Source organism: Mustela erminea, chromosome 6, assembly GCF_009829155.1.
Source record: "Mustela erminea isolate mMusErm1 chromosome 6, mMusErm1.Pri, whole genome shotgun sequence".
Taxonomy (NCBI): Eukaryota; Metazoa; Chordata; class Mammalia; order Carnivora; family Mustelidae; genus Mustela; species Mustela erminea.
This window is the reverse complement of record NC_045619.1, coordinates 47207157-47232753: the sequence shown is the minus strand read 5'-3', so window position 1 is coordinate 47232753 and position 25597 is coordinate 47207157. Positions and strand designations below refer to the sequence as shown.

The 25597-nt window shown below is 44.1% G+C and overlaps 1 protein-coding gene across 1 annotated transcript in view; it reads left to right on the top strand.

The window, feature by feature from the left end:
• Positions 1–25597, top strand: part of MYRFL (myelin regulatory factor like) — a 123221-nt gene that overhangs the window by 60096 nt on the left and 37528 nt on the right. The window contains exons 9-14 of the mRNA XM_032347049.1: positions 1029–1105; positions 3023–3133; positions 4694–4784; positions 13753–13953; positions 21577–21685; positions 22451–22560. Coding sequence (XP_032202940.1) covers positions 1029–1105; positions 3023–3133; positions 4694–4784; positions 13753–13953; positions 21577–21685; positions 22451–22560 — 699 coding nt within the window. The remainder of the gene's footprint in view (positions 1–1028; positions 1106–3022; positions 3134–4693; positions 4785–13752; positions 13954–21576; positions 21686–22450; positions 22561–25597) is intronic.

Below are 25597 nucleotides of genomic sequence, written 5' to 3'. Positions count from 1 at the left end.
AGGACAGGACAGCTCTCACCACACCTTTGCCACTATTCATTCAGAGAAAGAAGAGTTTTGCAGCAAGTACTGAAAAAATACTGTTTTCTGTATTTTATTTGTTTTCATTGTTTATTGTTATTTCTTTTCTTTTTTTAAAGATTTTATTTATTTATTTGACAGACAGATTACAGGTAGGCAGAGAGGCAGGAAGAGAGAGAGGAGGAAACAGGCTCCCTGCTGAGCAGAGAGCCCGATGCGGGGCTCAATCCCAGGACCCTGGGATCATGACCTGAGCCGAAGGCAGAGGCTTTAACCCACTGAGCCACCCAGGCACCCTTTGTTATTTCTTTTTATTAGAATGTTAGCTGTGCATGGGCTGGGGTTTCTGTTAATTTTGTCCACTGCTCATCTCTCTCACCCCAAGCAATGCCTGGTGCAGAGCAGGTGCTCAGCAAGCATCTACAGAATGAATGAATAAATGAATGGATGGATGCATGTTCCCTTGGAGCTGCCTTGCTCCTGTGTTTTGCTCCTGATGTTTTAATTATCTGTGAGCTCACGCCACAGTCACTGCTCACCTGCAGTTTTCTGTTGTCTTATGTTTTCGTTGTTTAGTTTCACATGTATTTGTTTCTTTTCTCACCAATAGCGTGCTCCTTAAGGTTGAGGTCATTGCCTTATACATTTTTTCAGTGCCTGGTTCCTCCTGCCCAGCGCCTGTCATGATGCTTTGGAAAACTTTTTTTTTTTTTTAAGATTTTATTTATTCATTTGACAGACAGAGATCACAAGTAGGCAGAGAGGCAGGCAGAGAGAGAAGAGGAAGCAGGCTCCCTGCTGAGCAGAGAGCCTAATGTGGGGCTCAATCCTAGGACCCTGAGATCATGACCTGAGCGGAAGGCAGAGGCTTTAAACTGCTGAGCCATCCGGGTGCCCTGCTTTGGAAAACTTTTAAAGTCCTTGAACATTACTTACTAGTGAATGTTTTTGTTAATAAATTAATTCATGTATTTGGTAACTAATTTCCTTTTTGTTGTTCCCCACAGGTAGAAGCCACCAATCAAATAATCGCTATTGAACAATCCCAAGCAGATAGAAGCAAAAAGATTTTCAATCCTGTTAAGTAAGAATTTCTTTTTTGAATTCCTTCGTGAATGTACTGGGAGAAATATCTGTTGCCTAATTTATTTTAGCAAAAATGAATCCCACTGACCATATGATGTCACCTACAGGTGGAATCTAAAAAACAAAAGAAACAGATAAATAAATACACACACCAAAAAAAAGCAGAAATAGTCCTATTAATATAGAGAACAAACTGATGGTTGCCAGAGAGGAGGAGTTGAGGCACTGGTAAAATGGGTGGAGGGGAGTGGGAGGTAGAGACTTCCAGTTATAGAGTGAGTAAGGCATGGGGATGAAAGGTACAGCACAGGAAATAAAGTCAGTGGTATTGTAATGGTGCTGTGTGGTGACAGATGGGAGCTGCACTTGTGGTGAGCATAGCCTAAGTATAGAGTTGTTGAATCACTATGTCATGCGCCTGAAACTATTGTAACATTTTACGTCAACTATACTTCAGTAAAAAAGTAAATAAAAAAAAAAATAAAAGGAATCCCATTGTGGATACTACCTTAGTAATATGTTAATATTATAAATACATGCTTATTAACAAGAATAATTATTGAATCACTTGTAAACAAATTCTTATAGAAAGCTCCATTTTAAGTCATCATCATTATTATTATCATTATTATTTAAGATTTTATTTATTTAATTGACAGAGAGATAGAGAGCACAAGTAAGCAGAGTGGCTGGCAAAAGAAGAGAGAGAAGCAGACTCTCTGCTGAGCAGGGATCCTGATGTGGGGCTTGATCCCAGGACCCTGGGATCATGACCTGAGCCGAAGGCAGCCACTTAACCAACTGAGCCATCCAGGCACCCCCATCGTTATTATTTTTTAAAAGATTTATTTATTCATGAGAGAGGAACAGTCAGGGTGGCGAAGGGAGAGGGAGAGAGAATCCCAGGCAGACTCCACAGGCATGGAGCCCGATGCGGGGCTCAATCCCGGGACCCTGAGATCAAACCTAGCTAAAACCAAGAGTCAGACACTTAACTGACCATGCCACCCAGGTGCCCCAAGTCATCACTCTTTTTATAACCGTTTTTAACCCTCTTGCTAACTACCTGGTTTCCTTGACATAGATTATGGTTAGACCTTTCTTTTAATTTCATGCTGTACTTAAAACTCATTTTTTCTTATTTTTTAAAGCTATGTAGATTGACTGCCCAAGGGGTTCCAAAATAGATGACTGGCATTACCCAAAGCAATATGGCAGTCCAAAGTGAGCGTTCACCCTGTGGAATGACTTGGAGTGGGATTTGCTTTTTGACAGTTTGGCTGGGATGTAGTTGACACATCTCAGTGTTTTGAACCTGAGTCAGTCCCATCTGGGCTGGAAAGAAGGTGATCCCACTGCCTGGAGAGATCAGGCAGGAGCTCAGCCTGATGCTCAAGCGGGAGCCACATGTGCCAACACATCACCGAGAGGCCTGGTGCATCTGGTTCTCCCTCACCAGGCTGGGCTGTCTGGGGTCTTCCTTGGGAGCCAAGCCAGGAGGAGGCAAATATGTGAAGGGGATGCCAAGGAATTCATGAGGAAATTACAGGCATTGCTTGTCAGGACGCAAGTGCTCTAGCAACAATGGCAGAGGCACAAATGAAAAGTCTTCTCTTCCCATTGTGGAATTAAAAGAACGCATACATGGTATGAGGAGCACATGCTCTTATGAGTCAGAAACTCTGGGCTTGAGCTGCTAAATGAGCATATCTCACCTTTCCTGTTGTTCCCTGGCAGCCATTTCTGACCATGTTGTGGAGAGTTTATTAAAAATCGGTGCCTGGAGTAAACTGTTCTCCTCAGAGTGATGGGGATGGGGGGTACTGAACATACCTGAGAATCTCAGAACAAGGTAGAGGTGATCTAGAGTCCATATTCTCTCACAGTGTCTTGGTATTTCTGCTGTTTGTTTTAGAATCGACCTGCCGGCCGACCAGGTCACCAAAGTTACGCTGGGTCGGTTACACTTTAGTGAGACGACAGCGAATAACATGAGGAAGAAGGGAAAACCAAATCCTGACCAGAGGTACTGGCATTTGTGTGTATCCCCCTCCATGGCCGGGGACTCCATCTGACCAGCTGGTGCCCTCTAGAGGCCCCTCTGATACGCTTGGCCAGACCAGCCTACATGCCCGTCTCCGGTCGCCGGTCTCTGGTCTCTGGTCTCTGCGGCCCCTTTCTCTCATCTTGGACTCTTCCCATTTATTGCCACATCTCATTTACCCTCAGTCGTCTTCCTTGTCCTTCCTCAGCCCCTACAGTGTCTGCTCCCCTGTCCAGCCCCAAATCTGCCTTAATTCCATCCCTGATTCTCTGGAGTGACCACACATTTATGCCTCACTGTTGTCCAAAGGCTGAGGACCGTCAGACCGCCCTGCTCTAACCTGTGTTCTTGTCACCAGTATAAAGCCTTGAGTCCTGGAGCTCTGCGATCGCTTTTTGTGGTTAAAAAAAAAAAAAAAATGAACTTGCATTAATGATTTAAGTCTCTGGATCTCCTAGTGTGGTCCCAGACTAGCAGAGATGGTGTCCCCTGGACACTTTTTAGAGGTACAATTTCTCAGGCCTCACCAAAGACCTACTGAATCAAAAACTCTGGGGTGGGGCCCAATAATTTGTATTTTAACAAATCCTCCAGGTGACCTAGATGCATATTCAAATTTGGGAATACTGGTTTTAGTACATAAGTATTGGAGTTGGAAAGACTTGAGTTTGAATTTGATACTGCCATATACTAGCTGGGTGACCTCGAGCATGTCCCTTCATCCATCCTGTAAAATGGGGACAATGTTTATATCCTGCTCCAGTCAAGTTGTTCTTAGGGTTCTAAGTGAGATACTGTAGATAAATTGCTTAACCAAGCATATTGCACATTTTGAGGACTCAGATGATGGCTAATGATTATAATGAAAATAACAATTATTTTACTATTAGTGTTTTTTTCAATACGGGGGAAACTATTATTCTCTGAGGATCAGACATCTGTGGAGTTACAGAAGAAGGAGGCAAGGTTTTTGCATCCAGTTCTTAAAGCCAAAGCTTCTCTCAGAGGGACAGTTTTATTTTGACTTTCAAGAAATGATCTGATCTTAAAAATGCCACATCAGTATTACACAGGAAGAAATAACAGAAGTAACCTTGATGAAAATTGCACTGGGAGCAACTGGAGGGGAGGGTTGAGGTCTTTGAGTAAGGTCTTGAATGGGGGGTAGACAGGGAGCCTGACCAAGAGCAGATGGTGTGGGAAGGAAAGGCCCTGCTGGGAATGGGTGCATAGCTTGGGCGGCTCTGAGCAGAGGGACCTCTTAGGTGGCCGTCTGTTGTATGTCTGCCTGTGAGCAGTGCTATGCTGTGGGCTTCTGGAACAGCTCACAGATACCCCAGAGTGGGCAGAGGGAGGGCCCACAACAATATTGAGTGAATCAACTGCTCTTTGATTTCACAGGAAGGGCAACTTAGAACAGAATAGAAAGTCTTTAAACATGCAAAGCTATCTAGGTAAATTCACTTTTAAGCGTCGGGTGGTGTTTGATGGCACAAATTCTATTTCTCTTTCCTGACATGTTATCTGCTGTTTCTGAGGTAGATACTTCATGCTGGTGGTTGGGCTGTATGCTGTGCACCAAGACCAGTTCTACCTACTGTCTGCCCACATCTCTGAACGGATCATTGTAAGGGTAAGCTTCAGTTCCTTAAACGTTTCTGAGCCTACCTGCTTTTCTCCTCTCAAGGAGAATTTGCATTTTCTTTTCTTTTTTTAAAATTAAAAAAAATTTTTTTTTGAATTTACTTTTCAGTGGCATGCTCGATGGGAGCTGTTTCTCAATGGCTCATAGTAAAGGCAGGTTTTATTATTTTCATTTCTGTATAATGGTTCTCAACCAGAACTTTTGTCCCTCAAAGGTCATATGGCAATGTGTGCCAACATTTTTTGGTTGTCACAGTTAGGGGTGCTACTGGCCTATAGTGGGTCCAGGCTGGGGGTGCTGCTCAGGGCCTTACAATGAACGAGATCCCCCTTCCAAAATGTCAGTAGTGCTGCAGTTGAGAAACTGGCCCTGGCACTGGACTGACTAATTTACATGTGACACCATTGTATACTGCGTCACGTTTACGTTAGCTTCTTTGCATGCAGAGGGGCTGAGGCTCAAGAGGCCAGGAAACTCCTGGTGATCACTGGGTTTGTGAATGACGGGGCTTACTCTGATCCCAAAAGTAGAAAGAAGGCATTTCATACCCCAGTGTGACTGGTGACCCAGGGAACATCTGGGCCCCTGCCTACCACATGGTAATGGTTCAGCACATCTTGCTGAGTGAATGATTGGTCACAGCTGTGGACAGGAATCTTGGCAGCCACAGAAACAGAAAGCTGTTGGCAGCTGGAGCTGCAGCTGTGTGAGGCCTGGCTGGCCACCGCTGAGAATACCGGGGGCTTAAGGTAACGGGTCACCACAGGCCTGGCAGCCAAGGAAGGGCTGTGTCGTGCCACGGGGAGGACATGTAAAGCCCAACAGGAAAAATCATTGAGTACAGCAACTTCTGTGGCTGTTACTCTTTGGCCTGTGGACCAGATCTTGCCTCTTTGGCGAGAGGAGTCTTTCCTTTCTTGGGTTGAGCCATTCTGAAACACAGGGCTCTCTGTTTAATTCTTTTAATCAATTAAAAATAGGAAGCCACTTGTAAGTGGAAATCCTTAAACGAGTTTCAGTGGAGGTGACGTAATGATGGAAATGAGGTAAAACACTTGTGTTCGGATGTCCCAGGGCTAGGCTCTGCCCTGCCATTTTTGTGGGACCTGATCCAATCTGTGGCAAACAGAGTGCCATTCAAGCGAAGGCAGGTGGGGCCCTCTTCCTGGGTCATGGGCCAAGGGCAGCGGTTCTCCACCCACAGCCGACTGCAGGGCAATCTTGGACATCTCGCCTAATGACCTCTGGGATTGTGTGTTGCCCTAACAAACATGATTTAAAAGTAGAGTCTGGAAGTCTGGGTCACTTATTGCTTCTGGTTTTTCACAGGAAAAACCATTCTTTTCAGAGTTAGCATAGGTTAGATATTACGAAAGTGCAGCTTTGAGCTAGGAAACTCATGCCTGAGTCAGGCAGCCTGCTAGTCACCTGTGTACCTTGAATAATGTACAAGGTGTCTGTTTTCTCCATTTCCTGCTGCCAGCTCTGTTCTTTGGCTGCGGTGAAGCACACAAGGCAGCAACACGAGAGAGCACTACTGTCTAGTATTCTGTTACCAGAACTCTATTCACTGGTGCCTCCTCCTATCCGAAATGTCATGATCATTTAACTCAAGATCACTTTGAAAAGTTGAGTGTTCCTACAATTCATATTCGGAATGAATACTAAAAAATATTAAATTATACTTAGTAATTGGGTGTCATGTTATTCACTAAATTTTTATTTTAAAGAAATGATTGCATTCCAGATTTGATTGCAGTCTTCTAGCCATAAGTTTTGGTTAAAGAGAATGCCCTAGTCTAGAAGTATGCTGGTCATTCAGGGGTCACTCTAGCAACAACGAGAAGAGGGAGAATGGTAATGCAGTCAACCATTCTACCCCTCCCCCAAACTAGAAATATCTCTTTGATTCTATTTCGTTCTAACCCCAAATGCAGAAGTGAAAATGAATGCACTTTTGAATCTATTTAATTAACGTTTAAACCAACCAAGAGAAAAAAAAAACCGAGCTTCAGATATGGTGATGTTGTTTGAATCAGGGAGTTTTTGAAACATTCACATGACACATTTCCTGCCCCTAAGATTCTGTAGGTATATGCCTTGGACGTATATCTACGGTCAGACAGAGGGCAGACCAGCTCACATTCTCCCAAAAAGCCAGATGTGTCCTCTTGGGCCATAGCCTGGGTCTGTTAGTTTGAGCTCCAGAATAAAGGGAGAAAAATTTGACAACTGAACAATGTTATAAGAGCAGACTGCGTTATACAGAGAATGGCAAATTGCACTGAGCAAATGCAGGTTAATTTTGAGGCCTAAGAATCATTCCTCCCAACAGCTGAGATTAATGTAAGGGCAAACGTAGGAGGCGTGGACTAGATGAGTTTCCAGCTTCCAGAAAGGCTTCAGAGACCAAGCTTGTCAGAATTCTCCTTAGGGAGGGTATGATGGGCAAGACCCAGGAATAGTTCATCTGGGTTGTCAATCAAAACAGCTTTAGAGATAGATTATGGTCCTGTCGTGTAGATTGATCAATTTCATGGAAATTAAGGTTTACTCCAAAGACAGATTTATTTCCCAGGTCTTTTGTTTTGGGGAGCATTCTGCCATGGAGTTCCTTCAGATTCTCCTTGTTAATGACTAGGTTTTCATTCAGCTCCACTTTCCTTCTAAAACACATAATTAAACCTGGTTTGGAGTGCTGTGTTGTACGCAGGAGGGATGATTACTTTTGTCTGCCTTTCAAAGATGCACCGGGGTTTCCTAGTTTTGAAAATGAATACATTATTCCAGTTTCTTTTCCAGAAGGATAAAAACATGCGTGTCCCCAAGAAATGCCCCCTTACTGCCCTGCAAACTGCACTGTCCTAATGAGAAACCAACAAGCAAGGACAGAGAAAGCAAAAGAAAGGATACAGCTGCAAGGATGGGGAGCGACGGGCACAGAGCAGAGCCGCCCCAGGGCCCGGCTTGCCCTTTTCCACAAACCTCCCTTCCCTGCCCATCCCCGCCCCCCCACCCCCTGCCACACACATCTGTCTTCTGCAGTTCAGATGAATTTTTTTTTACTCAAAGCAATCAGTATGCGGAGCAATGTCCACTTCACCCCATGGTTTGGATTCAACTTTTGTTAACTCTGAAAGGGGTAACTTGACCAGGAATATATGGGACCAAAAAATCCCCCGGTGAGTAAAACAGAGATTCCTGGGTCCTCCCTCCACAGCTTCTGATTCAGTAGTTTAGATATACATTTCTAACAAGTTTCCAGGAGAGGCTGCTGACCTTCAGACCACACTTGGAGTAGCACTGATAGGGAGAATTTCTAGTCCCATTTTCCACATCCCTTTCAACAGGAACAAAAATTTATTTGCTATGAATTGTCTTCCTCAACTCAAGCTTTCCTAGTATGCTCTTTGCTGCTTTAGAAGCCCAACAATGGTGAAGCAAAGAAATTCCAGCTTTCCATTCCAAACTTAGAACGGCCTCGAGTTACTACTATTCATTGCTGTTTCCTTTTCCGAGCACCTGCAGAGGGCGCCATTTACACTTTACTCAGCGAATGGAGCTTCCCTCACAGAATTCGTGCATCTCTCTAGGTGTGTTGGTGAGGAGAGCGGATTAAATGATTACAGGCCCATTTGGGAGACACTGCAAGTTCGGTTCCAGACCACCACAATAAAGCAAGTCAAACTTCATTTGTTTCATCAACTAAGTTGATGTCCTATTTTAAATCCTTTGCTCTCACTGCAACAGTCTTCACAGAATCTTTTAACAGGAGTAGATTCTATCTCAAGAAACCACTTTCTGTGCCCATCCCTAAGAAACAAGTCCTCGTCCATGAAAGTTTTACCGTAAGATGGTAGCAATTCAGTCCCATCTTCAGGCTCCACTTCTGATGGTAGTTCTCTTCCTATTTCTACCACATCTGCAGTTTCCTCCCTCTGCTAAAGCCTTGAACCTCTCGAAGTCCTCTATGAGGGTTGGAATCAACTTCTTCCAAACTCCTATTAGTGTGAATTTTTCCACCTTTTCCCATGAATCAGGAATGTCCTTAATGACATCTAGAATGCTAAATCCTTTACAGGTTTTCAGCTTAATTTGCCCAGATCCATCAGAGAAATCACTGTCGATGGCAGCTATAGCCTTATGAAACGTATTTCTTAAATAATAAGACTTGAAAGTCAAAATGACTCCTTGATCCACAGGCCATAGAACAGATGTTGTGTGAACAGGCATGAAAGCAACATTAATCTCACTGTACATCTCCATCAGAGCTCTTGGGTGACCAAGTGTGTTATCAATGAGCAGTTTTATAATGTGTGTGTGTGTGTGTGTGTGTGTGTGTGTGTGTGTGTGTATACATTTTTTTTAAGATGCAGGAGACTTTTTTATTTTAAAGATTTATTTGAGGGACACCTGGGTGGCTTAGTTGGTTAAGCATCTGCCTTCAGCTCAAGTCATGATCCCAGGGTCCTGGGTTCAAGTCCCTCATTGGGCTCCTTGCTCAGTGGAGAACCTGCTTCTGCCTCTACTGGCCACTCCTCCTGTTCATGCTCTCTCTTTCTTTCTGTCGCTCCCTCTCTCTCTGACAAATAAATAAATCTGTAGTTTAAAAATATATATATTTATTTGAGGGAAAGAAAGGGAGTGCAGGGGGAAGGAGGGGTAGAGGGAAAGGGACAGATAGAATCTCAAGCAGATTCCCTGCTGAGTGTGGAGATCAATCTCCAGACCCTGAGCTCATGTCTTGAGCTGAAATCAAGAGTTGGCTGCTTAGCTGACTGAGCTGCCCAGGTACTCTGAACAGTCATATTTGGAAAGAAATCTTTCCTGAGTTGTAAGTCTTAACAGTGGGCTTAAAATACTGAATAAGCCATGTTATAAACAGATATGCTATCATCTAGGTTTTGTTCCATTTACAGACCCCAGGCAGAGTAGATTTAGCATAAATTCTTAAGGGCCTGAAGCTTTTCAGAATGGTCTGTGAACACTGACTTCAACTTAGAGTCAGCCTGTCCTTGGAAGCTTTGAAGCCAGGCATTAACTTCTCTCTAGGTATGAAAGTTCTAGATGGCATCCTCTTCCAGTAGAACCCTATTTCATCTACATTAAAAAATCTTTTGTTTAGGGTGCCCGAGTGACTCAGTCAGGTAAGCATCCAACTCTTGATTTTGGCTCAGATCTCTCTCTTGTGCTCTGTCAAATAGATAAATAAATAAATAATTAAAAAAAAAATCTGTTGTTTGGTATAGTCACCTTCATGGTTGATCTAGAGCTTCTGGATAACTCCAGAAGCTTCTATAGCAGCCCTTGCTGCTTCACCTTGCCCTTTCATGTTATACATATGGCATCTTTCCTTAAACCTCATGAACCCTGCTAGTTTCAGACTTTTCTTCTGCAGTTCCCTTACCTCTCAGGCTTCATGGAATTAAAGAGAGGGAGGGCCCTCCTCTGGAGAAGGCTCTGGCTAAAGGCAATGTGGTGGTTAGTTTGATCTTCTGTCCATACCATTTGAACTTTCTCCGTGTTAGCAGTAAGGCTGCTACCATTTGTGTGTTCTCTGGAGAAGCACTTTTAATGTCCTTGGCCTTCACAACTTGGCTGTCTGGCACAAGAGGCTGTGCTTTCGGCCTATCTCGGCTTTCAACGTGCCTTTCTCCCTAAGCCTCATTCTTTCCAGCCTTTGATGTAAAGTGAGAGACATGTGTCTCTTCCTCTCACTTCAGTACTGAGATGCCATTATAAGGTTGTTAATTGGCTTAATTTTAATGTTGATGGTCTCAAAGAATAGTGAGGCCCCAGGAGAGAGAGAGGTGGGGAAATGGCTCATTGGTGGAACAGTTAGACTAATATGCAGAACATTTATCGATGAAGTTCTGCCATCTTATATGGGCATGGTTTGTGGCTCTGCAAATTATGATGATAACGTCAAAGATCACTGATCACAGATTACACAACAAATGTAATAATGAAAAAGTCTGAAATACTGTGAGAATTACCAAATTTGTGGCAGAGACATGAGATGAGCAGATGCTGTGGCGTCAGTAGTTGGTGGCACAGACAGACTTGCTTGATGAAGTCTTGCTACAAACCTGCAATTTGTTAAAAAAAAAAAGTACTATTTGGGAAGTATAGTAAAGTAAAGCTCAATAAAAGGAGATATGTCCATTGGACAGTAGTTGCTATGCACAGCAGTGTGTTAAGGACAGTTTGACTCTCTCATCCTCATTTTTAAGAAGTATTCATATATACATAGTTTCAGTAAGTTCCCATAACACTATGAGATAGTCAAGAAGTCATTATTATTTTTAAGCTTCAAAGAAGAAAAGCTGGTACAGAAATGTTAAGTGACTGCCCCAAGATCACACAGCCAGTTTGTGTCATAACAGATTAAACTGTTCTGGTCTTCCCTAAGTATATAGGGCTGTGGGATAAATAATGAAAGTATTTTAGAGATTTTAATTCATTTTGAGGTTTGATATCAGTGAACCACTCTTGGACCACATGGGAACACCACTTCATAATTCCAGAAAGAGGTAGTACAGTTTGCTTTGACCCATTAAAATTGTGGATACCAAAGAAGGGAAAAAAGTTCAGAGACTTTATAACATTTATAACATTTCCCATTACTGATGAGGCAGACCCCTCCATAGGTCTATACATGTAAAAAAATTGCAGATCTGTGGCCCTTTCCAAGATGACTTGAATGTATTTTAGGGATCTGAGTTTTCATCTGATGAAAGCTATGTGAGATTGTTATAATTGTTCCAAAAAAGTAAGTCTAGTTACATCTGCTGTTTAACGTGATATGAAGTTTATGATAATAATTATCCCAAAGCTCATTAAGAAAAAAAAAATCCATCACTGTCTGTTTTGTTTCCTTGAAGTGGCTCATTATGTTCAGAGTAGAGCAAAATGCATCAGCATTTATATGGTATACCTTTGGATTTAGTTGATTGCTTGCAATAAAAGGATTTGAGTCAAAGCCAATTTGCCGTTCACTACCGAGGGGGCTCTGGGGACCTTGTATCAAAGCACTTTGTTTAAGTGAATTCACACAAAACAATGTTTAAAGTCGTTACTTTCTATTCTTTTACTGCTTTTGTCTATCAAATGTCAGTGGTTGAGTCTTCTAAGCAGTTCCGGGTTCAAATAGGCAAGAGTGAAAAAGTTGAAGACATCTAAAAGTTCTTTCATTGAACCTAAGCTAAGAAATAAACTTTGTGGGTTTTTTTAAATTATTATTTTGAAATGGGTAGCACATGCTTATGGTAAAAACATCCCAACAATACAAGGAGTGTGTATGTTAAGTAGTGAATCTGCTTCCCAGCCCAATTTCTACATCTCCCGAATCCTGTTCTTGAAGAAACCATTGCTATTGGTGTCTTGAGTATTCTCCAGAGTTAATCTATGCATATGCAGGTCCTGAGTTCACAATGTCTCCTGCACTACCCGGAAAGGCAGCGTGAAGACATTGCAAGAGTGTTAACCTTTTAGACGATCACGGTCTATAGTGTTTGTCTGAATTTGTGACAGCTTACCTCAAACACAGAAAAATCAGATTTAGAACAATAGGTCATAATTTTAAAAACAAATTAATTTTTTTGTGAGGATTTGGAGGGATTCGGAGAACCTTACTTAAAGATATTTGGAAATATATTCAGCAGCCACAGGAGGTGGAGATGAAGGAAGCCAGTAGAGTGAAAAATTCTTCAGCAGAGAATTTTAGTTAAGAGTAAAATCTTCGGGGGCGCCTGGGTGGCTCAGTGGGTTAAGGCCTCTGCCTTTGGCTCAGGTCATGATCCCGGGGTCCTGGGATCGAGCCCCGTATCGGGGCGCTCTGCTCAGTGGGGAGCCTGGTTCCCTTCCTCTCTCTCTCTGCCTACTTGTGATTTCCCTCTATCATATAAATAAATAAAATCTTTAAAAAAAAAAAAGAGTAAAATCTTCAGAACTTTGTCTGGTTTTCATAGTTTCACTTGGATTCTCTTTGAAGACTGCATTTGGTCAGGGTTACATTTTATTTTAGTTTATTTATTTGAGAGAGAGCAAGCAGAGGGAGAGGGAGAGAGAGAGAGAGAAGCAGACACCCTGCTGAGCAAGGAGCCAGACGCCTGGCTCAATCCCAGGACCCTGGGATCATGATCTGAGCTGAAGGCAGAGGCTTAACCAACTGAGCCACCCAGGTGCCCCCCGCCAGGGTTACTTCTAATAGGAAAAGTTAGACTCATTCTTTAATGATTAAAGGAACTATAAGTCCAGCTCCAGAATTGACGAGCTTTGTGGCCTTGGGCAATTTATTGCTCTTTTCTGAGGCTTCTGGATAACTGCAAAAGGAGGCTGATGGTACAGATCTCATAGAATGGGGGTGTGGACTAACTCAAACAAATGTAGCTGTTGTCATTCTTCCTTCTGTGTCATCTGTGTTTAGGGAATAGTTGAGGTGTATTAAATGTACTTGTACTGTTGTTTGCTTGTCAATTGAGTATGAAATCATAAATATTAAAGTTTTTTGAAGCTATAAAAGGGTTAGCTAAATGCAAACTATTTTTATGTATCTGGACTTTCCTAAGCTTAGAATGTCTTCTGATGTAAGGTTCTGGTTTTAAATCATTATTCTTATTATCCCTGAAAAGAAGGTCATTTTGGGTTCCCTTCTTCCTTACCATCTACCCACTGTAACTGACACATTCTCATTTCCAGATAGTTGCAATAGAGCCTGGACGTCCCAAACCATGGCATTCTGAGCTCCCGCTCGTGGGCAGCAGAGAAGTTAGGGGAGCCCTCCTGGCTCTCCTGGGGCCACAGTTGTTTGGATATGTCAGGATCCCACCCAACATAGGGTTCTCAGGTGAAAGACTTAGATTAACATTCTGTCTTCTTTGCTTGGAGGAATAAAGCAATCATCTATTCCCGCTACTCTAACTATAATTGTAACATACTTATGTATTTTTTCCAGGCCTCTAACCCAGGGCAGTTTGAAAATGACAGTGATGTATTATGGCAGCGAGGACAAGTTCCAGAATCTGTCATTTGTCATAGTCGAGTGGGAATAAATACAGACGCCCCAGATGAAGCCCTGGTCGTCTGCGGCAACATGAAGGTGATGGGGACGATTATGCATCCCTCTGACAGCCGCGCGAAGCAGAACATCCAGGAGGTGAGCACGGGGCTGGCCTCGGGCACCTCCTCAGACACCTGAGGCAAGTGAGCTGGGAGCTCCTGGACGCTGACACGCCTTGCAAAGGGCATCTTTACATGTCTCCCGTTGGTGTGAGACGAACACAGGGCTTAACAGTTGTGAGTGTGGAAGCTGACAGGCATTTCTGCTGGGACTAGAACGTGCTTCCTACTGGGAGAATGGAGCCCACCTGACAGGAGCGGTGGGCAGTGACAGCCTGGAGGGGCTTTACAAGCAGGATGTCTCTGAGTTACTGGCCATGGGCCACTGCCCTTCCTACCATGCATGTCAGCTGCTGGAGCTTGCCTTTTCCTTTGCCATCTCCAGATGTCCATCTCCCTGTCCATCTTCCAGACACTGTCTCAGTCCAGTTCCTGCCCAGATTTCTCCTGAGCCTCCCAGCCTCTTCCTCCCAGAGTCCCTGGCAGCCATCGTCTTCCCTACTTGAGTCTTTCTCTGAGTTGCCATTAGAGGAACTCCTCCTCCCCTTCTTCCCTCCAACTAGGTCAATCCCATCACCTAAGGCTCCTATCTATGGAGAGGGAGTCACCTCGTGGAAATCAGAAATCAGGCCTGGAAATCGGGAGGTGCTTCATGCCTTTGGGCTCATCCCAGCAACATGGCCCTACAAGACAACTCTGCCCAAACCCACTGCCTTCATCTAGAAGGTGGAAACGGAGCCGCTCGGCTGGATCCTACCAAGTCTTTTATAGTTTTTAACGCATTGAGATAAGGATCATCTCGGAAAGCCACAACTGCTGTGAAAACCCAAGAGATTAGGATTAAGATGCTTATCCCTTAGCCAGGCAACACTCAGTTCTAGCTCGTCCGCCACTGAATTCTGTTTTTCCTTCACTGCTTCTACCACGTCCCCACTGTCTCACACACCCTGCTTCTCCGGTAAGCATGTGTGAGGCTGTGGCAGAATTATGTTTTTGAACCTCCTTTCCTTAGTCTTTTTTTAGTTAGTAGGAGACATAATCTGTAAATCATTGGCCAGTCTTCCAGACTGCATTCCTTTCCCAGTGCAAATGTGCACTGGTTTTTCTAAACCGGCCAAGGAATGTCCTCCTTTACTGAGTGGATTCCAAAGAATGGTTGTAATTGTAGACTTTTATTCTGATTGCAGAGCTGTGGTTCATGTTAGAAGAGCTGTGACCTACTGCCGGATGGGAACTCTTAGGGCTAGAAAGTTCTCACATACATTTCCTGATCCCAATCCTAGATATTGTGCTTTTGACTTTTAGAGACAGATAAACTGTCTGCGTTTCAGATCACACCAACTCAAACTTAATTTTGCAACGGGCTGTACAGTTCCCTGCCAGGTCTTATCTAAATGCAAATGGAAGACGACACGTGGGGAGGACCCCACAACCCTTCCTGCTACTACCAGGCCACCACTCCGAATTCACTTACCAAACATCTTCGTTTGAAGAAAACATGCTGTTTTAACATAACCAGCTTCCCTAGAGCTTCTCAAACCTCTTCTAGGCAGCCTTCTGGCATAAATCAAATGTCACCCCAGTCCGGGCTGTAATGTGGAATTCCTGTATTTCCATCCTGCTTTGTGGCAACATGATGGGATAAAGAGAAGCCCACACTCTGGAGGAAGGCCAGAGTTTTAGTCCTGATTCTGGCAAACACTGGCCCAGGAACCTTGGCACAGACATGTTCTATGCCTCTGTGGATTCTCCTGTGAACAGGGAAAGCTCATATTCAACTCACTTGTGTTAAAGTACATCTTAGCTCACACACATGAAGCATTCTTTAGCTGTACAGATAGATATTACCATTATTTACTTGTATAAGATGCAAATGATATGTAAGTCATTTATTAAATTATTTCCTATTAATATATTTGTTCTTAATAGGTCTATCCACATTTATGAAATGTAGCTTTCTAGAAATCTTACCTTAGAGGCCACTTTTAGCCACACAGTTTTGAGCAATGGAATGCAGAGAGGGCCCAAAGTGCCCTGTGGCTGAATATCGACAGGCCCATCAGGGGACCTTTCTCAAAATACTCAAAATATCCACAGCCCCTCACTGACCAATGGGCTGCTTACAGCCAGGTGCAGTCACCAGAAAAGGGAAGATCCCATACATCGTCAGACCTCTTCACCTTCCCCCTTTAAATATGGTCCCCACCCACTGCCTCGTGGCAGACAGCCTGTCCCTCCCTGTCTTGCCTGCAACTCCCTTGTGGTGTGTTTGGTAAATTTCTACCGCCTTTCTTCTGCTTCGGATGAATCCTTTCGCTGTCCAGGCCGCTAGCTTCCACTCAGTTGGGTTGCCCTACATTTGGGGGCTCCCGTCCAATCGGGAGAGACACCACGCTTATCAATCCTATTCACCATTCCAGGCAAGAGAGTTGATGGTAACGACGATGGGGCTGACAGATAGGTGAACTTCATCCTCACTTCCCCTGACTCAGTTTTTCCAACTTTTAAAAATAGCCATTCCATTCTGAGAAGTGGGACCCTTGGTTGATCTGATTACAAGCCCAGGACTGGAGGCAATTTCTCATCCTTTAAGGGCACATGGTCACCAGAGCTGGCTTCTGGATGAGCTGTTGCAAAACTCAGTGGCCACACACGTTGCCCAGGGCAGCAATCAGGGAAAATGAACAGAAGTTGCTGCTTTGCCCTGGCTCTGTGCCTCCTCGCTCAGGGCGAGGAGTTGTTTTGTGGGGATTAAGCACAGAGCACGCTGCATAGAGAGCCCTGGTGGAGATCTCTGCGCTCATCTGGACACACAGCCAGGAGAGAAACGATAGAGCAGATGTGATGGAAACCTGTGATGTGGAAGGACTGGGAACATGAGGTCGGCCTAAGTGGGGAGCAGCCTCACTTATCCGGACATTGTGTTTCCTGATGGGACTATGGATTGTAAAAGGAAATGCAGCTCTTACAACAGAAACCGCGAAATCAGGGTGGAGCCAATATGCTGAGAAACAAAGGACAGTGACAAACGTCAAGGTCAATGCCTGAAAAAAAGTGAGGAAGTTGAAAGTTGCATGCGTCAGTCAAATTCTGTGATGACTGCTGAAAACAAGGCTGCGAACGATTCAAAAATAAAAGCCAGGAAAGAAATCAGTTAAGATGAAATGCTCCGAGAATGTTTTCCCCAAACGCATCAGCCGTGTGGTAGAGACCAAAGCGTCGAGCTGGAGAAAGTCAGCCATGCAAAGTCTCCCCGTGAGGCCGTGAGCCGGATGCAGGAGTTCCGTAGCTTCCGGTGAGACGGTGTACTCCAGCTGCTCCATGGTCAGGTGAGGCGGTGTACTCCAGCTGCTCCATGGTCAGGTGAGGCGGTGTACTCCAGCTGCTCCATGGTCAGGTGAGGCGGTGTACTCCAGCTGCTCCCCATGGGAGCCTGGACTGTGGCCAGAGGACAGATAATGAGATCTCCCTCCCTGAACAGACTGGAGTCCCAGAGACAAGAATGCCTTTTCTGTGGTGCAGTTCTTGAGGGAACGTCAGAGAAGCCTTGGGTGTGACGTGGGTGTGATGCCCCAAGACAGTGACGGCCATTTGCATTCAGGGTCACAACGTTCCCAAACTGCCAAGCTCAAGATGGAACCAGACCCCGGAACTCAGCTTCTAGCTTCTTACTCACCACATGTTGATGAGCAAGGTGTGCGGTGAAGTGCGGATCAGGGTTGGGTTCCTGGAGCAGGATTCCCAGAAGGCACAGCCCCTGCCGGGCTTTCCCTCTTTCCTTGAAGGGTTTGAGTGCAGCTACACATCAGACACACTGCTGGGCCCTGCAGAGGTCCTGAGATGAAGGAGCTGTGGGCTTTATCCTCGAAAATAGAACTTTTTAAAAACTTTTTAAAATTTAAACTCCAAGTAGGAAATACTCATTGAATCTCCAGTGCCTGGGATAACACATCAGGCACACAGTAGCTGTTCCTTAAATATTTGCTGAATGACCTGTCCCTCTCCCTCCCCCTCCACTCTCCGCCCCCCCCCCCCCCCGCCACCAACCTTACACTCTCTCTCTGTTAAGTAAATAAATAAAAAATAAATAAATTTTAAAAATCTCTTTAAAAAGTAAATATCTGTTGAATGAATGAAGGAGCTCACAGTGTTAGCGGTGTGAGAGCTCCTTCCCAGCATGGTGGCAAGGGCTTCCCTGCTCTGGCCTTAATCCTTATGGTGTAGTAATGCCCACCTCTGCCCTTGAGGTGCAGGCATCATTCTGGGGACTTTGCCCTTGGGACTCCGCTCATGGAGTTCTTTCTGCTTGGCATCCCTGTCTTGGTCTAACCCTTTCTCCCTGCCTTGCCTCTTTCCCTAACTCCTATCTTAAATTCCTTTTTATTAGACTTATTTATCAAATAATTTATTTATCAAATGTTTGTTGAACATCAACTACATGCCACAGATTGTACTGGAAACTGGTAATATGGGGCGCCTGGGTGTCTCAGTCTTGAAGCATCTGCCTTTGGGTCAGGTCATGATCCTGGGGTCCTGGAATCGAGCCCCGTGTTGGACTCTTTGCTCAGTGGGAAGCCTGTTTCTCCTTCTCCCTCTCCCCCTGCTTGTAGTCTCTCTTTCTCTGTCTCTCTGTTAAATAAATAAAATCTTAAAAAAGAAAGAAAGGAAAGAAGAAAGAAAAAGAAGGAAAGAAAGAAAGAGAGAGAGAGAAAGAGAAATAAGAGAAACTGGTAATATGGTGATGAACAGAAAACCATGGTCCTAAATATGTCTTGTCCATCATGGGGTATATATCCTATAGGGAAGACAGGTAATAAAGGTGACACAGCTAGTAGCCTGGTGATAACTTTGATCAGTGCTATGCAGGAAAACAGCAGCTCCTGTTAGCACAGAAGGCAAAGGGACCCTTTCTAGTATTGGAAATCAAGAAGTGCTTCCTTGGTGAAGGGATGTTTATGTTGGGGGAGAAGGTAGGAGTGGAAAGGAAGAGATTTTGAGGCAGGGAAAATGCCCCAAGCCAAGGGCCAGAAGTGAAAGGAGCAGAATTTGTTTGAGAACCAAAATAAGGCAAGATCTCGGTGGCGCTTCACCATTTCTAGGAAGCCTTCCTTTACGCTCCCCTAGGAATAATTTAGGGACCTCCTTAGAGCTGCCATAATTCTCTATTCATAATTCCACTATCACTCTGCATTTCTCACATTGTAGTATAATCATATATGATGAGTCTGCCTTCCTGTCTAGACAACAAACATTTTTTTAATGTTCATTTAATAAGTGTAAATTTTAGGAAACTTGGAATGTGGAATCCCATAGAAAGAGTATGATACAAGGTCAAGACAATCAGAAAACCTATTTATTTATTTTTACTTTATTTTAAAATTTTTCTTAATTTTTATTTTGCTTATTTTTTCCTTATTTGATTACAATCAACACATAAGGTGACATTAGTTTCACGTGTGCAACATAGTGATTCAACAACTCTATACGCTAAGTCCAGCACAAGTAGAGGCACCATCCAGTGCTGTTACAGCTCCATTGACTGTATTTCCTGTGCTACATTTTCTTCCCATGGCTTCTTCATTCCACAACTGGAAGCCTGTATCTCCCACTTCCCTTCACCCATTTGCCCATCCCCTCCCCACCTCCCCTCTGGCAGCCATCGCTTTGTTCTCTGTTATTTATAGGTTTGACTCTGCCTTTTTAGCAACATTTTTAATGGCTGAGCAATATTACATTATATGAATATACTACATCTTCTTTATCCATTCATCTATGCTTGAACACTTGAGTTGCTTCTTTATCTTGGCTTTTGTAAATAATGCTACAATAAATATAGGGTGCATATATCTTTATGAATTGGTGTTTTCATTTTCTTTGGGTACTCAGTAGTGGAATTATTGGGTCATATGGTATTTCTATTTTTAACATCTTGAGGAAACTTCATACTGTTTTTCACAATGATTGTACCATTTTAGAGTCCCACCAACACTGCAAATTTTCACCAACACTTGCTATATCTTGTCTTCTTGATTCTACCCATTTAGGAAGGTGATATCCCACTGTGGTTTTGATTTCCATTTCCCTATTGATTAGTGACATTGAGCATCTTTTCATGTGTCTGTTGGCTATCCATACGTGTTCTTTGGGAAAATGTCTTTTTAGGTCCTCTGCCCATTCTTAATCAGATTATTTGTATTTTGGTGTTCATTTGTATAACTTCTTTAATATTTTGGATATTAATCCCTTATTAGATATATATCATTTTCAAATATCTTGCCTTTTTGTTTTGTTGATGGTTTCCTTTGCTGTTCTAAAGCTTTTTATTTTGATATAGTCCTAAGAGTTTATTTTTGCTTCTGTTTCCCTTGCCTTAGGAGACATATCTAGAAAAATGTTGCTGTGGCTGATGTCAGAAAAATTACTACCTTTGCTCTTTTTTAGGAGCTTTATGGTTTCAAGTCTCACAATTAGAAGAGCACAAACTTTTAAAAGGCAATCACTTTTTAAAAATGCCAACACTTAGTGTAGTGCATGGTATGTTGAAGGTGATTAGTAAATGTTAGTTGAATAAAATAATGAGCGAATGAATTGAACCAAGCTTTGGATTATAGCAGGTATCAAAATAACAGCACATTCAAAATTATACTTCCCAAGAAGAACCTAAAGTGAATTTTTCCCATTTAGTCAGTTAAGTGTCAAGCCACCTTTTATAATCAGTCAAACTAATGAGGGACAGGGAGCGTTTAATGATATTGGAAGAGCTTTCCCACTCATCCAACAGAGTGGGTCAAGGGAGGAGTTGAGGGCCATATCAGGGGTTTTCATATAACGAGAAACAAAGCATTTCGGTTACTCTTAACACAGAGATGAATGTCCAGGCAGTATAATTTTAATTGCCAAGAGACTACCGGTTTTGTAATTGTTATATCCTAAAAGAAAATTATATCCTGAAAGAAAAAGGGCTGCCAGCATTTTACTTAGAGAATAAGGTCATTAAGAAAAAAAAAAAAATAGGTTCTGCTAGTACCATGAATTCATTTAAAAAAAACAAAAAACAAAAAAACAAAAAACAAACTCAAAAGAGAATCCTTTGAATCAAACACATTTGGCTTTAAGAAAAATTCACCCTATTGTCTATTGTCATATTGCTGGGACCAGGTGACATTGTTTTGAGGAATTTGCAGTGAGAGTTGGGAATACCTTTAGTAACCTACAAGAGCAGTGAACTCAGAGGAGCATATACCTTCCCTGCCCAGAGTGGTCTGGGGGAGAAGCCGTCTGCAGGAGAGGAAAGTCTGGATCTCAGAAGGCCTCCTGGGTGGGCATTACAGGGACCTGAGGAAATTTTCTCCAGCAGGGTGTCCAAAAGGAATTCAATGATACAGGATATATCCATTCCTAAAGGTTTTTGGGGTTTTTTTTGTTTATTTGTTTGTTTTTTTACTTTCACTAAGCCTTTTTGATTTGTAAATACAAGGTTGGCCTGTGTTTCTTTGGTGTTCGCACTGTCTGTCACTGGGAAATGATCCCTTGCACTTGTGAATAGCGACTGCTTCTCTCCAAAGTCATCCATCTCCATTCTCGGAAGGAGAATTCAAATTTCCTATCTAAACAGGAACTATCTCAGTGGCTGAAATCTGCTCTTCCTGAATTAAATTAGGTTGACACAAATGAACAGCTAAGACGAATAGCCCAAATGAGGGTCGTGGAATACGACTACAGACCTGAATTCGCGTCCTCCATGGGGATAAACGCCGCCCATCAAACAGGTAGGTGCACAAAGTCCCTTTTTAATTTTGTGCTGTCGACTCTTGAAAGCTTAATTCCCTCTTTATCTGGTGGTTGTGTGCTGTGGCACTGATTTCCTCTGTGAGATCCACACTCACCAGAATGGGAAAGGTGAGAGAAACGTCTGTGTCACCTGTACTCGACATTCCCACCCCTATTCCTGCACCCACGGTACGGGTGGAATATTTTGAATACGCTGCTTTTCACTGGAGCCATCTTGCTCCTAGGATGAGGGCTCGGGGGCGATGGCAGCTCCAACTGTAAGAGGGGCAGCGTTGGGCAGACCTGGGAGAGGGAGAGGTGGCCGAGTAGGCAGGTCTAGGTCAGAGAAGGGGCAAAGTGGTATTTGTACTTCAGCTCAGGAATCCTAAAGAAACCGGGACCATTTAGGTGGGCAAATCCTCCTGCGGGAAAAGAGGAAGTCAAGCTAATGCCCCACTCTTACGTCTCTATACAGGGATTTTAAGGTATATACCCACTCCTCCCAACATTCGGCCCAGAGTCCCAAGGAAAAGTGAAGAAAATGACACCCCTCCTTTTAATCCTTTAGTGGTTATGGGCTCAAAATTCCTCCTTTGCTTCAAATGTATCATAGATCAAAGCAAAAGCTGAAAAGGGATAATAAGCATCTACTTGCAAAGATGTCCTCGGGGGGCTGTCAGCGGCCCATTTTGATGTAGACCTTGGAGGATTTTTCTCCAGAAAGCTCTTTTCCTGACTAAACGTGTTGGAGTGTTTGTGTCTAGGGATGATTGCTCAGGAGGTCCGAGAAATCCTGCCTCGGGCGGTCAGAGAGGTTGGTGATGTCACCTGTGAAAATGGAGAGACGCTGCGGAACTTCCTCATGGTCGATAAGGTAACTAGGAATCGCTCTGCCTCTGGAGCGACAACCCCACAGGGGAGCCCCCTTTCTGTGGCCTCACATTAACCTGAAACCGTCACTAGGAAACAAGAAAGCTTCGCCAAGCTGTGTGGTAATTCCTATCAGCCGGGCCACCTGGGCATAAGGCACCGGAAAGAAGCCCCCTAAGGGAGAAAGAGGAAGGAATACGCAGCGGTGACCTGGGCGAAGCCCACATACCAGCAGTGCCTGGCGTCCCGTAGATGAGTGACAACAAGCTGTGATCAGGTTTATCTTAAAAAATGGAACTAGAACTTCGGAACGGGCAATTTGTCTCACCGAATACAATTTAGGTGATCATGAAAATAGAATGATGCGATTCGGAGAATGACTGAAGATGGAAAGAAGGGGCGATTTTTCTTTGCAAGCACGGTTCCTCAACAGAATTGTATGTTCCTCTTTCAGAGGACAATCGTAAAGTGGGTCACTTTGGCAAAGATAGTCACGAGCCTCCTCATTTTTCCCAAGGGCCTGTCTTCATTCTTTGATATTCAAATCATTCTCTTTTGAAGGAATGTCCCGGTCCTTGTACCTGAGCTTTCTCAGGGGTCTCAGGCTGCCCTTCCCTTACTTGCTTTGTGTGGGTGACTTGAGTCGGTCTCTGAGATCGTGTTTATTAATTCCGTGAAGTCCTGGGTCCGTGGCAAGGTTTGCGGACTCACTCCGCGACCGATCTGTACATTGCACTGCTGCATTTGATGCTGGCGGGAAAACTGATTGACGGAGGGTTATTACAGTTGTAGGGAGACACGTCTGAGTGGAGACTAATTTTGTAATTTGTCAGCTCATGGGGGCAGTGCTTCTCTGACTTCAAAGTGCACATGAGTCAGGGGAGGAACTTGCTAAAATCCAGGCAGGCTCTGATTCAGCAGGAACAGGGTGAGACCCAAGAGCTTGCATTTTTAACTAGTGTTGAAGTGATGCCAATTTTGCCGATCTTACTGGCACGCAAGCCGCGCTTGGGGCTGCAAGGTGGAGGGTCCCTTTCCATATTGGGCCCTTCCTCAGTCTTCTTCCTCTGGGCTCTTGGGCAACAAATCCTTAGCTGATGGAGTGAGGATGGCCTGCTCTGCCCTGGGCTGTGGGGCTACGGTGGCAGAAGTCCAGTTTCCTCCTCCTGCTTCCCATATCCATCTTGAGTAGAAGCAGCTCTTTGGTCTCAGACCTGGGCTATCACTTCCCTTGAGAGATGTAGCATGAGACATCTATTTTTAACAATAAAATAGTGAAGTTTTCCTTAAAATATATTTTAAAATAAGTAAAATAAATATATTTCCTTAAAATATTTCCTTAAAATAAAAGATAAGAGATTCTCTGAGGTATTCATGGGGTAAGGTCACTGTCACTTTCTGGCATTTTTAGAAGCTTCCTGGGTGAGAGAAGAATCTGGAGGTGTAGCTGTCTGGCTTAGGGCTCAGCCTTGAGTGCGGACCATTAGGCTGCCAACGTGGGGCTCTTGGCATTACTCATTTGGTGGCAGCCATGTCACTTCAGACCATGACCCTCCCCGTAGAACACGTTTCTGTGTAAATAACATCTGCCCAGGGCCTTACGATGATCACTCTGTGGGAAAATACTTAGTTCTCCCCTGGCCCAGGATCTTCCCACTCCCAGTTAAGTTGAATGAGGTCAGGGTCATTAGCAGTAGTGGTTCTTGAGAGACTAACAACCCAAATTTATTCCTAAGAAGGCCAAGCCAGAGCCCTGGGAAAATAAGGGGTGGTCTTTCCCAGTCTAGGCAGCCAGGTTCATTTGTCCTCTGAGGAGCCGTCCCCGCCCAGGCAGCATTCAGGTTATAAGCAGATACAACTGACCGAAAGGAGTCTGGAAGGGACAAGTCATGATTCTCTTAACAACAGCATCGTGTAGTGATTCAGTCTATGGAGTCATCACCAAGGCCACACTCACTGACTGAATCTGTAACACTACGAGCGGTGAACACCTCCACGCTCTGAGGCCCGGCTTTCCACTTTGGCTCACTTCTAGGGAGACAAAGAGAGACTTAAGTTGCTGGTTTAATCCTCAACATTGTGGGATATCCCTCCACTACATTATAAATACTTCACAGAATAGCTCCTTTACTCTCTCTTACTAAGAACAGAGGTTATGTGACTCCTGCTGTCTCATGCTCTCTGTTTACAGTAAGCAAGATACACAGAGAGCCTCTTGCTTTCCGGTCTCCCACCCATTTGTGTGGGCACCACGTTGGCCTTGAGTGCCCCATTCAGGACTGCTTGTTCTTCCTCTTCCCGCCCCCCCAACAAAGACTTCATTTATTTATTGGAGAGAGAGAGAAAGAGAGCATGGCAGAGGGAGAGGGAGAAACGGACTCCCCGCTGAGCAGGGAGCCCGATGCAGGGCTCGATGCCAGGACCCTGGGATCATGACCTGACCTACCCCATTGCCCCAGGACTGCTTGTTTTAAGGAATGTCTCTAGGACCTTCTGAGCACACGTGCTGTAGCAATGGGTGGAGATCAGCTTCAGTGACAGTGCCTCCCTCCCTCTATACTCTATTTCTGTTCCACCCAACTCCCCTTTTGTATAAATGATTTTTTTATTGAAGCTAAAGCACAAACTAGAAATGCACATGAAAACACTGAAATGTTGCACTTCATGATTGCTCTATCTTTTCCACATGGACTTTACAACTTCGGGCCCAAATAAGAAACAGAATGGCTGGATCTTTACAGATGGCCCGTGTAACCCACCGTAACTGGAGAGGAGCGATGTTGGCGGAAGTTAGTGTAAATCAGGTTTCTTTCAGAAGAGATGACTGTGTGAGATAAACTTCCCTTGTCTGGGGTAATTTGCTTCTTCTCATAAACTCCTCATGGTCTGTGTGCCCCGGTGAAAGCTCAGCCATGGGAGGTGGTGTGAGAGGGCTGCAGGCTGGTCCTGAGAGTCAGGGGACTCAGGGGGGTAAACGCCACCGTCTAGTCTATGAGACCCCTAGGGCTTTGCCCTTCAGCTTGCTCATCTGTCTCTTTACT